The 12,809-nt window shown below is 55.9% G+C and overlaps 1 protein-coding gene across 2 annotated transcripts in view; it reads right to left on the bottom strand.

The window, feature by feature from the left end:
- Window positions 1-1,700: 1,700 nt before the first annotated feature.
- Window positions 1,701-12,809, bottom strand: part of Shank2 (SH3 and multiple ankyrin repeat domains 2) — a 289,122-nt gene continuing 278,013 nt past the window's right edge. For both annotated transcript variants that reach the window (XM_042670380.1, XM_042670381.1), the window contains one exon: window positions 1,701-5,674. In XM_042670380.1, the coding sequence (XP_042526314.1) occupies window positions 5,104-5,674 (571 nt within the window). In that variant the 3' untranslated portion in view covers window positions 1,701-5,103. The remainder of the gene's footprint in view (window positions 5,675-12,809) is intronic.

The following is a 12,809-nucleotide window of genomic DNA, read 5'->3' as shown; positions in this document are numbered from 1 at the left end:
TGCCGCTGACCTCGATGCGTATTACTGACACGAACCCCCAGGGGGCGACAGGACACAAGGGAGGGAGGACTGAAAGCCCAGGACTCCGTCAAAACCACCTCTAGGAAAACTCTCAGACACATTTGTATCGTAGCTAAATGAAAATACTGAACGTGATGCAGTGGAAGCATTTTAATGGGAAATTAACTGATCACACAATGTTGTTTCAATGTTGTTTTTATTCAAACTTAAATGACTGCATATTCCAGTCTTCTGACGAGCAAGGCTCCAGATTAGGGTGAGGTCTTCTCCACATTCCACTCCTCCAATCATCTTTGATTTGCGCTGTGCATTGATATGGGCTTCTCAGCTCAGAAAACAAGGCACTATAACTATTTTATCAGCTACATTGATACATTGAAGATAGGTTCATCCTCTCATTAAATACACAGCATTTGAATACAATATGGTTTATGCAAATTAGGTTCAAAACACCCAAGGCACACACTTTGCTTTTTCCTTTTGTTTTCTTCTCTGTATTTATTGGAAGGCTCATATTAAAGTTTCAGAATTGCTATGAACCAAGAGTTCCAGAGTAGAAGCTATGAACAGTGAGTGTTGTAATTTTAACATCATAAAACAGTAGAGACATGGAGACATGGCACGGGGCGTGGAGGGGAGCAGTTACCAACCGTGTGCACTGACTGGGTAGGGGTGGGGTCTGCTGAAGTCGAGGGTCCGGAGACAATCGTTGCGCCGCCACAAAGCTGGCGCTCCCCTGTGCGTGCAGCTGCCTGCCCCGCCGGCCACTGAGGCATTTCTCCACTTACGCGCGAACACGATCGCCACGGGTACAGAGATACATTCCAGATCACTGCTATTCAAATGTGTCCAAGTTCAGGCAGAAGAAAAAGTCTTCCAATAATTTGTTTCCCCTAATAAGACATTCTAATCCTCATGTAAGAAAGAGGTCTGGAAGAGACGGTTGGCTGTGATGTTGGGGTGGTGAACTATTAGAAGGTGAGGCAGGGGGTAAAACTACAGAGACTGAGGGGTTATTTAGACTTCTGCATAAATTGGGGACAGGTCAAAGTAGAAGAAGCTTTAGAAGCCGAGAACCCATTTCCACTGAGGCAGCTGGAGAGGTTCAGTATTTGAAGTTAAACACAAGCTTCCTTATGAAGCACAAGAGAACAGCGCGGGTCTTCCTGGCTCAGCTCTTCGCCGAAAGACACACATTCTCTTTGCTCCAGGCTTTAGTGTGTGGCTGGCTTATCAGAGTGTTGTCGGGCTATGTCAGCCAAAGGGGCTGCCCAGATCTGCCACTCCTATGCCGGACCTTATGGCTAGAAGGCAGTGTGCAGGGGCATGGGACAGCTGTCCTCGCAGGAGGGCCGGCAGAGCGGCTCAGACTCCTGGGTGCGCCTAGGCCAGGCCTCAGTCCCATCCTGTGGGCACCGGGGCCCCCGGTCACAGAAGCCCATTTAGACATTTGGCACATTTCTGAGATAGTATACACATTTCCATTTAGACATTGAAAATACGTAAGGAGAGGGAACCACGACTCATAGATCAATAAAAAAAGGCCTTTTTACTCAGTGAGTTTCTAGAGGTAAAGCTGGCAATGACATTTCCAGTATCCTACGTTAGATCGCAAGGTTGGCAACTCCACGTTTGTTTAGTTCAGACAGTTTTCACTGTTTGCAATCAGAACCACGACCTTAGTGCAAGAGTATATTTATTTTTTTTACAGTAATTTTGGTTGCCATACAAGAGATTTAAGGATTGGGAGAAAGTGCAAATTACAGGAGCTTTTTTTTTTTTTTTTTTTAATAAAGTCTAAAAAGAACAAAAGCACAAAAGTAACAGCAACATAGATAATGCGAACATGTGTCATTACACAAACTATAGTGTGAAACATATTCATATTCAAAAAACAAAAACAAATTGTTAATGGGAAAATTAATTTTTGAGGCTCACACACAAAAAGTTGTTGCCAGATCAACTGGATAGTGTTTGCTTGTTCAATAACTCAGAAAAAAGTCACCATTTTATTAACTAAGGTACCACAAATAATTATGTAAAGTCCAGCAAATCAACAGTCACATTGAATCAGTTTTTATAGTGTATGAATTAACCTAAATGTGCACAGACACCTGGAAAAGGTATCTTGGCAGGTATACATAATTTACATCTTGAGATTTTGGTTTTGTATACACAATTTTACAGAAACTAGGCATTTGAATGCAATTTATTTAAATTACAGTATATAACAAAAGTGGATCTTAAAACCTGGAATAATATTAACATGATCATTATATGAGCAGTTTAACATTTGCCCCGCCACAAGAGAGAGTCCTGGGACAGGGCCGGAGGGGCGGGAGGGAGTGGGCAGCGACTGAAACGAGGACTATTGCTTTCTCAGCTGAATCGCCTGGTAGAGCTAGGGATGAGTCATCTTGGCAATGTGTGTTTTGTTGGCCAGTGCGGGTTCTGACAGGCGCCACAGGGCCACGTGTGCTGTCAGCTCCCGAGGCTTCCGGTTAGTGGCATGTGGCTTGGAGTTGTAAGGAAGGGAGTAGCCGTCGTCACTGACTGGCTGCCTAAGTTTAGTGGACGCAGAGCCACCAGATCTCCTGTCTGGCACCCTGCCTGGCACTGACTTTAGAGGTAATGCCAACTGAAGGCAAAGAATGATCTGCTGAAGTGGCTGTTGAGGAAAATTTGCAGTGTTGCCCAGTGGAAGACAAAACACATGGCAGAACCACCATTTTCCATTTTCGGAGACACTGGGGCAGTCCCCCCACCCCACCCCGTGGCCAGTGGGGGGCTGGGTTTGGAATTTCTCTAGAGTGATACTTAACGTGCCTTAAGGTGGTAGAAAAACTGAAAGTACACAAAGCAAAGTGCCTTAATTTAATACTCTGCTCGCTTCCTGTCGGAGTGGATCGAATCACCAAATGGAAAGATGGGCCTGCCAAAGGATTTGGAACAGAATAAGGTCAAATACTTGGTCTCCAAACTGAGAGAGAGAGGAGAGAGAAAGAGAGAGATAGAGAGAGAGAGAGAGAGAAAAGAGAGAGAGGAGAGAAAAAAACGCATGCGTGCGCAGGGGAGGGGCGTGGGTGTTTTGCTTTTGTTTTTGGAGAAACTGCTGCATTATGAATTGTAACATCTTTTGAAGAAATAATTGTCTTTCAGCGATGAAGTTCTAGCAAAGATAGAAAATATAACACAGCTCTGCTGGTTCAGATGCGTCCAGATAAAGTTGATTTAAAAAGGTCTTACTTGTATAATTATCCCACAGAAATAGTGTCAGTAAGTCACAAAAGTTTTGTTCTTTCATTTCTAGCACTGAAGTGGCACAAAGGCTGCCCAGTAGACCAGCCACTTTTTTCTTAAAATATTGTGCTTATAAACTATCTGTACACCTATTTAAACTTGCAGTAAAGAAAGAGATTTTTAAATTGCTAAATTTTATGAGTTCATTCTAGAGTTGTTCCAGACCTCATCAAACACGTGGTCATGAGCATAAAGAAAAGAAAAGAAAAGAAATCATGTCTTATAATTAGAGATGGGCTGGGCTAGTTCTGAAATCATAATAAAACCAAACACCTGACACTCGTGTCTCCTCCAAGTGTGGAGAGCCTGGCTGGGTGCTCTGTGGCCGGTGTGCCATTGCTGACCTCCCTTCGACGTTAGAGGTATGGTTTTGGGGAGGGAGGGTGGGGGAGACCCCAGGGCCAGAAGGGGGCAGGCTTAGCAGCCCAGCCAGAGGCAGGGCTGAGGTTCAGGGGTACGCCCTGATGTCCTTTCTGTGTGCCTCTGCCCTTCCCCTGCATCCTGTGCCCCGCCCCGCCTCTCCCCTGCCCTGGGTCCTGCCCCACTCCCTGCCCACAGGGCTCTCTCAGACCCTGTGGAACTATTAAGACAAGCTGGTGGGATCCCTGGACACCCGAGAGAAGGGGGAAAGGCCCTCAGTCCACCTTGCTTGGCCTCTGAGAGCCGTGGGGCCATCTGAGAGGCAATGCTGCCCGTGCCAGGCTTAGGTGGAGGGACTGGCAGCTCGCCGGCTCCTGGCCGAGAATGCCGGCTCACCGGTGGCGGCACGTGCACGCCTCAAGCCTGTGTCTTCTTGTCCATGTCAGAGTGGATGCTCACCTGCCCCAACCGTGCGGAGCTCAACAGGCTTTCCTCAATGGCTGGAAGGAACCGTGAGTGGCCGAGCCCTCCCTTCTCGCCCTCCCAGGTCGGTGCTCCTGGAAAAAGGCCTGTTCTTGTCCTGGAGGAGGCTGAGGGTCCGGGCGGCTGCACCCTGGCCGGCCCCCTGGCAGGCCTCACTCCTCGGGATCGAGACTGTGTGCTTTACCTAACTCTGCGTGACATCTGCTTAGCCACCTTGGAAATACACTAGTCAATTGGCAGAAAGCAAGCAAGCGAGCTAAGCAAAGCTGGGCACGATCCCATGTAAACGCCCACCATGGCCAAGAACCTGTGGGCAAAGAACCATGCTGCACCTCACAGGAGGAGACAGGCAAAGATTCGGACAGGAAGAAAGTGAGTCTCTACCTTTCAGGCCCAGGAGGCCCTGGCCAAACCCGTCTGGGAGCATCTCACTGCAAACAAAGCACAGGAGACAGACAGGAGCAAGTGAGCAGCGGGCTTCCTCCAAGAGGCCACGGGACTGAGAAAAGGCCACGTGCCGGGCCCGGGAGTAGGGAGAGCTGCCCGGGAAGCGGAAGAGGGAGGTCTCAGGAGGTATCTGGAGTGCATCGGTGTCTGCCTATGCGAGCAGGGATCCCACGTGACCTCCATGAGAGCCCCGGGCCTGGCAAAGCCAGCCCACCGCATGCAGGGAGGCGTGCTGCGACCCCCCCATGTTAGAAAACCCCTCCCCGCCCACCCCGTCGGACAGAGGCTGTCCACAAAGCCCCTCTCGGGGAGCTGGACATTTCAAGGCGCTGGCTTGGCCACACCCTGGACACCCTCAGCACTTCTTTGGGTACCGGGAGACAAACCCTTGAGCGGAGTTGGTGCTCGCAGACTGCTTGGCCATCGGATGTTTCAGCATGAGCCCATCTCTACTTATAACAAAACGTCTATGAAGGTGAGGAACAGCCGTCCTTATCTGTCCAGCAGCTGTTTCAAAGCCCTTTCTATGTTCATCCTGTGCCCGACCCGAGTCACCCCCAGATCGATCAGGTCTTCCTTCTGAAGGTTTGGTAAGTGACTGCCATCGATCTCATTGTCCATGAAGGTCTCTTTGTGTTCACCCAAGTTCAGGCTTTCCAGCCAGTCTGCCACATCTGGTTTAGTCCACAGGTGGACAGGTTTAGTTGTAAAAGGCTTATTTGAGATTGGCTGTTGAAGTATTGAGGGAGATGGTGACCTGCTGCGGGGTGCTGGGTTCAAGCCAAATAGGTCCCCGGCAGGGGACTGGCCTGGAAGGCTGAAGACGTCGGAGAGTGTGGGAGAAGGAGAGGTGGCGGCGGCAGGCAGCGGGGTGGGCAGAGCCTCTTTGCTCATCTCTGTTGGCGAGACCACAGGGCTTGGGGCGCGTCTCGTAACTGAGGTCCTACTTTCATAGTCGGGGGGCCGGCTCTGCAGGGTGATGGGCTGGGAGGCGCCAGGGCGGACAGTGAAGGTGACCGTCGTGCTGCGTGCACCTGAGACAGTGCTCAGGACTTCCGCGCCTCTGAAACAGCAAGAGAGAGAGCATTACAGCCGAGTCCCGAGGAGCAAGGAGGCGCAGGCGCCGAGCCGAGGCCACCTGCGCCAGGACGGCGGGAGCACCACAGCACAGCAAGCCCGCCCCGCACCCGACCCGCCGGGAGAGGCGGGCAGGGCATCCCCTCAGGGCGTGGAGGGTGCCTGTGACGGCACCTGTCCATCTCCGCGGGCAGAGGTCATGCGCCCTGGAGAGCCCCGCTCTGCGCTGCCCTGGCTAAAGGTGCTCAGGGCTCGTGTGGTCAGTGTCAGGTCTGCCTGGGCCATGCGGGCCCTGGGCAGAGGCCTCCCCACCTCCTGGCTAAGTCTCCGCCCAGTATCTGTTACCTACGTAACTGGCAGACCTGGAAGCAGTCACCTCCCCCTCCTGCTAGGTCACGCCCTGGGCCACCTCTGGCCACAGCTCCCATCTGGCTTTAGGAGGGTCCTAGGCCCTGAGGTCACATCCGGATACAGTGTGGCCACATCTTTCCCCACCTGGCCACACCTCTTCCTGACCCTGGTCTAGATGAGTCCTGGCGGGGGCTAGGGGGGTGCGGGGAGTTGGGCGGGGGCGGGGGTTGAGTCTCCCCTTTCGGCCATGCCTCTCCACTGTGCACGTGCATGGCGGGGGCAGCAGGTTGTAAATAAACTTCTTTTCCTGTCTAAATAGCACATGGTGTTCACTTCATCCGCTACTAGTGAAACTACCTACTAATCTTTACAGTGGCTGGTCTGTCCTAAGCCAGGACTTCTCAGATGCCCACTGGACAGGTTCCCTGCAGGACGAGGGGAGGCTCACTGGCAGAATATGATCTTCTGACCAGAAGCAGAGGCTGATGGGAACCCCACTTCCCAGCAGTGGACACGGGTATCCACAGGACCCCCTGCCTTTCCCCCTCGGAGCTGGGGAGGAACGGCCCCCTCCCAGGTCTCAGTAGAAGGGGGAGGGGAGGAGGACACACCTGTCCTTGCTCACCTGTGTGGAAGTGGGTTTTTGTGAGACCTTCTGTCACCGGCGTTAGCCTGGCAGGCGCATGGCCGTACCCGGGAATGTTAGCACCACCGTGGAGCCTGCTTCTCCCTCTGCTGCCCCCCCCCCCCCCCCGCCCCGTGGCCATGCACATTGTAGAGGAAACAGAGGCTGCATCTCGGCACCAGGCTCACCAGCCCACCCACCAGGATCTGGTCGAGCCAGGATGTGCCAAATGCCGGTTTAGGTGTGGGTGGAGCCCACACGTCCCCACGCCTTTCTGTGTAGCCCGGGCCTGCTGGCTCCCACCTCTGGGGAGGCTGGTGGGAAGTGAGGAGCCCTGAGCTGTGTCAGTCGTGGGGCGGGATGGTGGGCTGTGCCCCTCCCCTCCCGGCTGGTCTGCCATGAGCCAGACGCCCCTGACCCGAGTCTGCGTGATACAGACACTGGGCATTAGCATCATCTGCTTAGGCCTTTGTCTGTCTGTCTGTTGTGCTGGTCCTGAGTGCTGTCATGGTCCCTTAGGTTTTTTTGCTCATGGCTGATGCTTTACCACTTGAACCATAGCTCCATTTCTGGCTTTTGGGGGTTAATTGGAGAGAAGAGTCTCCGCACCCTTCCAGCCCAGCTGGCTGTGAGCTGTGATCTTCAGACCTCAGGCGTGAGCCACCGGCTTTGGCCCCTTTAGGGCTGCCAAACACTCAAAAGTGAGAAGCTCCTGGAGTGGAGGGAGGGAGGGAGCAAGCGCAGGGGCCCTTTCCTTTGGGCTGCTTTTCTTTTCTACCTGCTACGTGCTGGGGAGGCGGGGGGGGGGGGGGAGCCCCAGGTGCTTATCCAGAAGCTCTCAGCCTCACAGTACTTGGGTTAACGTATTTGGTCATTATTTCAAGTATGGAACATTCCAGAATGAGGGAAGAGGGGCACATCTGAAGGGAGAGCATGCCATGGCCTTGTGTAGTGTCCGTCCTATTATGAGAAGGATTTCCAGGGCCGGTGGTGGACACCGCAGGCCAGGGACAGCTGGGTGAGGACCTCAGCCCTCACTCCCTGACATCTGTGACCAGCCTGTCCCTGAGCCCGCCCCTGCATGGGTAGGGGGTCCCACCAGCAAGCCCGGGAAGCCCTGCCACACCCTACCACTGAGTCCGAGCGGAGGCTCTGGAGCCCACGTGGGCAGCTGAGAGTGTAGGTGCTGAGGTAGGATGGCCCGCATGGCAGGGCCAGCCCGTGCAGGGTCCCTCCACGGCGCAGGTGCATCCGTGCGCGGAGGCCAGTGCCCGCACTTGCCAGGCCAGCGGAGCTGACACCGTAGCTCTGAGCAGAGGAGCCTGGGGGAAGCGGGGGGATGTGCGGCGGAGCACATCCCGCAGGAGCGCCTGGCTCAGGCAAGGCTGCGCGTTCTCTAACATTGCCTTGTGGGGGCTGTGCTCTGACCGACGCTCGCCTGTCCTGTGGTCCTGCTGGGAACACCCGGCAACCCTTCCGACCCCATCTGCCCTAGCCCGTGCCCTTCGTGGCGGGGCCTCTGAGCCCGCCCCACTGCCGTGGAAGGACTTCCCCCGCAGCCCAGGCTGACCCCGAGGACAGTGGGAGCAGGGACAGTGGCACACAGAGGACACTCATCTCGGCAGGCACGCGGCACTTACTTCTGTTCAGCATGACCCTCTTCTGCAAACACCCATCATGGGAGCAAAGGGAAATGAGACAGCACTGCAAAATCAATTAAAAAGCAAGAACACAGCAGCTTCCTTCCGGGGTGGGATGGAACGGCCTGGCCTGGGCCGAGCAGGGGTCCGTGGCAGCCCTTAACCTGGCAGGCTGCCCACCAGCCCAGAATCTGGAGGGTGGCCGCTCTCTTTCATAGCAGACAGGAAATCCACAGCCCCGCCTACTTTGGCCTCTGACATTACAGCCCTGGAGGGCAGGAAGGGTTCCAGCCTCTCCTGGAAACCTCAGAAGCAGCTCACTGTTAATTCCCTAACTCGGGCCCTGGAGACATTTTCCCTTCTGTGGCTCGGGAAGGACAAATGAGCATCTCTAGTGGAATCTGGGCTTTGCCCCGGTCTGCACCATGAGACGGCGGTCCGTCAGCCCACCCAGGGACGGCAGACTCGGCCCTGGGCTTGGGGTCCACCCAGCACAGCTAGCTACAGAAGAGCGTAATTGGGAGCTGAGCAGCTGGAGCAAAGGGCTGGCCAGCTGGCCCACAGCGTGTCTTCCCAAGAGCCTGATCCCCTCCCGTGAATCACACCGATATGATTCACTGGATCCTCCCTCATGCGCAGATCATTATGTTGCTAAGCAACCGCGGGTCTGCCGGCGGAACACACAGGGATCTGCTGCCCTGATTTAGAACAGGCACACATACACACACTCACAAACACCCCCTTCTTGGCTGATCACTCTAGCCTGCCTTTTAAATTAAATTCATATAGAAACATAAGGGGGAAAAACGCAGCCCAAGAGGGAGGGGAGCCACTCAGAGAGGCACTGCTGTTTCCTGAGAGACGCAAATGGCTTGCAGATTCAGTTCAGCCCTTGAACAGTAGTGGAGCCCACAGCTGCTCAGGGCCCTGGACTCCTGGTGCCTGCCCCGTCCCCCATGGCCCCACACCACTGCTGGAGTTCACACTCTTGGTGTGAACTGACTCATCTCTACTTTTAAGTCTGTTGCAGACGTTAGTGCCCAGCCTTGTGTGTGAACAGCCTGTACAGCCTCTCCGTGATGGGCGCTGAAGCAAGAGTGGGGTGCAGGACTGTTAAGATGCCTGTCCCGGGCCTGCCACTGGGGCCTGGGCTAGTGCCTCTCTCTCCCGGGCCTGCCACTGGGGCCTGGGCTAGTGCCTCTCTCTCCTGCGGAGCTCATGTTTCCCAAGTGGCAGAGCACTAGCGTTGAGCAAAAGAGCTCAAGGACAGCACCCAGGCCCCCAATTTAAGCCGCAACGCTGACACATGCATGCACACGCGTGCGCTCGCGCACACACGCACTGAGCCTGGCGTTGTCAGGTATACTTCAGTGAGGCTGAGGGAGTGGAGCATGGTTTCTTACAGCTCAGCCAGTGTGGAGGGGGTGAGCACAATCTAGGAGGTGGTTTCCTGGGTTCTGAGACACCGATTTGTCTCCAGCACACAGGCCCCGCCATATCTTGAGCACAGACCTCCAAAGCATCCTTCCCAGGACACCCTAGGATGCCCCTGGCCACACAGCGGTGCCGGTGCCGGGCCTGGGGTGCGGTCCGATGGCTTTCGTCCCCCCCGGTTGACGCTTATGCTTCCTGTGGCCTGCTCTGCCCGGGGCTCCCTGCCCCCACACCAGGGGCCTGCGTGTGCACGCGAGGCATCCCGATGTCACCGCCTCACGGCGGCTCCCCTCAGCCACCAGCCTGCCACGGTTCCCCCGCCGCACTCAGCACATTTGGGGTTCTTTGGTTAGTGTTTGTTGTCCTTTCCCACTGCAGGAATGCGAGCTTCCCAAGGGAAGAGGGGCCGTGTTTTGTGGATCAGTGGTAAGGCCTGTGTGCCAGTCTGCCCGTCCTCTGAGGGCCCTGGCGTCCTCCTCGTGTCCTCTTCCTGCTCCTCCCTAGGCCTGCCGCAGGGCTCAGGCAGAGCAGCAGCTCGGTGAACTGCCAGTAAGCTCAGCCCACGCCCAAGGATGAGGGCACATTGGTCCGAACCTGGGCAGCTTGTTTGTACCAAGCGCTCTGCTCTTAGACCACAGAACACCATGGACACCACAGATGCTCAACACCTTCTGTGATGTAAGAAGCAAGCGCACTGGGCGAGGAGGGGAGAGCTGGGGCTCGGGGGGTCAGAGCACGGTGCAAGCTCCGGATGTGGGGCCACTGCACAGCCATCCTAGCGCACGCAGCGGGGCTGCATGTGCGCCCCAGTCCTGAGAGGAGAGCCGGGCCCCGCAGCCACACCCATGCGGCAGCTGGCCAGTGGTATAGGTAGGGAAGCCTGTGCCTTAGTGGTGGCTGTACAGACCTCGGGTGTAGACTCCCCTGCAGGTGCTCAGTGCCCCGGACACCATGGACTGAAGAAAGTCCCCTGTCTTCCTTTTGACAATGTACTTAATCACGACGTCTCCAAACACCTTGCCATCTGCGTCGCGAGGAACCACTTCGAGGAGTAGAAGCTCAGTCATGACACTGCTTAAATTAAACATACCCAGAAAAGCAAAGAGCCTGGCATCCGGTTCTCCACCTCCTGGGTCCTGGCCAGCAAGGTGTGGAGCGTCAGAAAGGCTCCAAGGGCAAGGCAGCTGTATTAGAGCACACTCAAGGACTGGTGCCCACCTGAGGAATGAGACCTGAGGACCATGGGAGCTTGCCCCTTTCTTGGTGATCAAAACTTGTTTCTATGGAGATGGGTTTTTGCACCACGGCCTGTCTTCATTCAGAAAGCTGGGCTGCTTGTCATTTTTCCTCTTCCGGTAGGAAGGACTAACCTGTATCCACTTTGAAGCCTCACTTTGTTCAGTGAAATTCATGGCTCTTAATGTTTAGATGCATTTACAGTGGCAGTGAGGCACCCAGGCTTGAGAGTACCCTCACGTGGGTAACGTGAAATGAAGGTGGTGGAGAGGGCGCATCAGCGGTAGGTGTGAGCAGACAGGACGCTCCATGTCTGCAGCAGCAAGGCGCCCGTGCCAGAGGGCGTGCGTGATCCCCCTGGCTGGCCATAGCGCGGGTCGCACCCTCCAGGGCTTGTCCCCGGGCCCTGCCTGGTGGGGCCCTCAGGTCAGGGAAAGGCAGGTCGGAGCTGCGGCCTTGCTCTTCACTGAGGCCTGGGTGTGGGCCTGGGCTGTGGGCAGGAAAGGCTGCCACGGCCCTGGGTGAGCAGCAGTGCCAGTGGCGTCACAGCTAGTGGCCGTGCTTGCTCACTGGTGGTTGCAGGCCTCCCAGGAGCCTCAGCCTCAGACAGCTCCGCCATCCCTTTGCGACCTCCAGGCCCTCAGGCTCACAGACCGGTGCTCATTTGGTACTGGCCTTTCCTTCCCCAGCTGGCGCCTGGGTTCTGCACCTTCGCTGCAGGCCCCTGCTTCCCAGCTCTGGCCTCCAGCCTCTCATCTGTGCAGTGGGACTCTGCAGAGACCCTGTTGCTGGTGCCAGTGAGACAGGGTGTCTAGCAGGTGGGTGCTTCAGAGGTGATGGCTGGCCCTCCCACGGAGTGACTCGTGCTGAACAGAGTGGCCAGGAGGTGGTGACTTTTGACCAGCAGGCGTGGGTCATGGCTGTTCTCTTCAAGCAGTCTACCAGGATTCCCTGGAGATGGGGTCTCTGAGACCCCCCCCCTCACTGCTGGACACGCACCTAGAGAAGGGCACAGGTAGAGCCCCCCTCCGCTGTGGCAGTCCAGGAGTGGCCCGCACACTCAGGCTGCCCTGGATGTGCGTTGGACCTGCACGCCGCCCGGGGACCCTGGCTCCGGGCAGACCGCACCTCCTCACCAGCACGAACAGTGGATGTGCTTCTGCGGCTGTGGGGTTGTCTTACTCTAGAGCAGTGCGAATGAGGGGAGGCAGGGGCCAGATGCATCAGTTTGAGTCCTGGCTCTGGCTCCACCCTGCGGGGACCAGCGACTCAGCCTCTCTGAAAAATGGGTTGACTACCCGTCTCTGCCCTCCCGTGTGGTCGTCAACACTGTACGCCCAGGAGGAGATGCCTTACGTGGAGAGCACTGAGGCCCCCAGCAGACTGAGGAGCTCCGTGAGCCCAGTGTGTAATGTTTGCAGGTGAGTATGCACATGTCCATCAAAATGGGATTCCTAAGGCATTTGTGTTCTCTCCACCTAGCTGGTGGGCGGGGCATTGGTCAGCGTGCTGCCTTCCCAGGCTGCCAGCCGGTACTGCGCGGAGGGCATGGGAGCTAGCCGGCTCCTCTGTGGTGTGCATCACACGGAAAGGCCGGCCTGCTGATGGTGCACACCGTGGACATGGCCAAGGCCGTGTGAGTAAGACGGCTCGGCCTGCATCCCAGGACCCGAGTGCAGAGCGATCTCGCTGATGACCGAGTTCGCTTGTTTGAATCAGATGCCTGCCCAGGGGCAGGGGGAGGATGAGGAGGCTTCATTAGTCTCCATGATGAAACCTGAGGAGCACTGGCCTGGGCACACTGGGCCGGGGCCGGTCCCCCAGGGGAGACGCGG

This window comes from Dipodomys spectabilis, unplaced genomic scaffold (assembly GCF_019054845.1).
Source record: "Dipodomys spectabilis isolate Male_0828 unplaced genomic scaffold, ASM1905484v1 ptg000544l, whole genome shotgun sequence".
In the NCBI taxonomy this organism is placed as follows: Eukaryota; Metazoa; Chordata; class Mammalia; order Rodentia; family Heteromyidae; genus Dipodomys; species Dipodomys spectabilis.
This window is presented reverse-complemented; position numbering and strand designations above follow the sequence as displayed.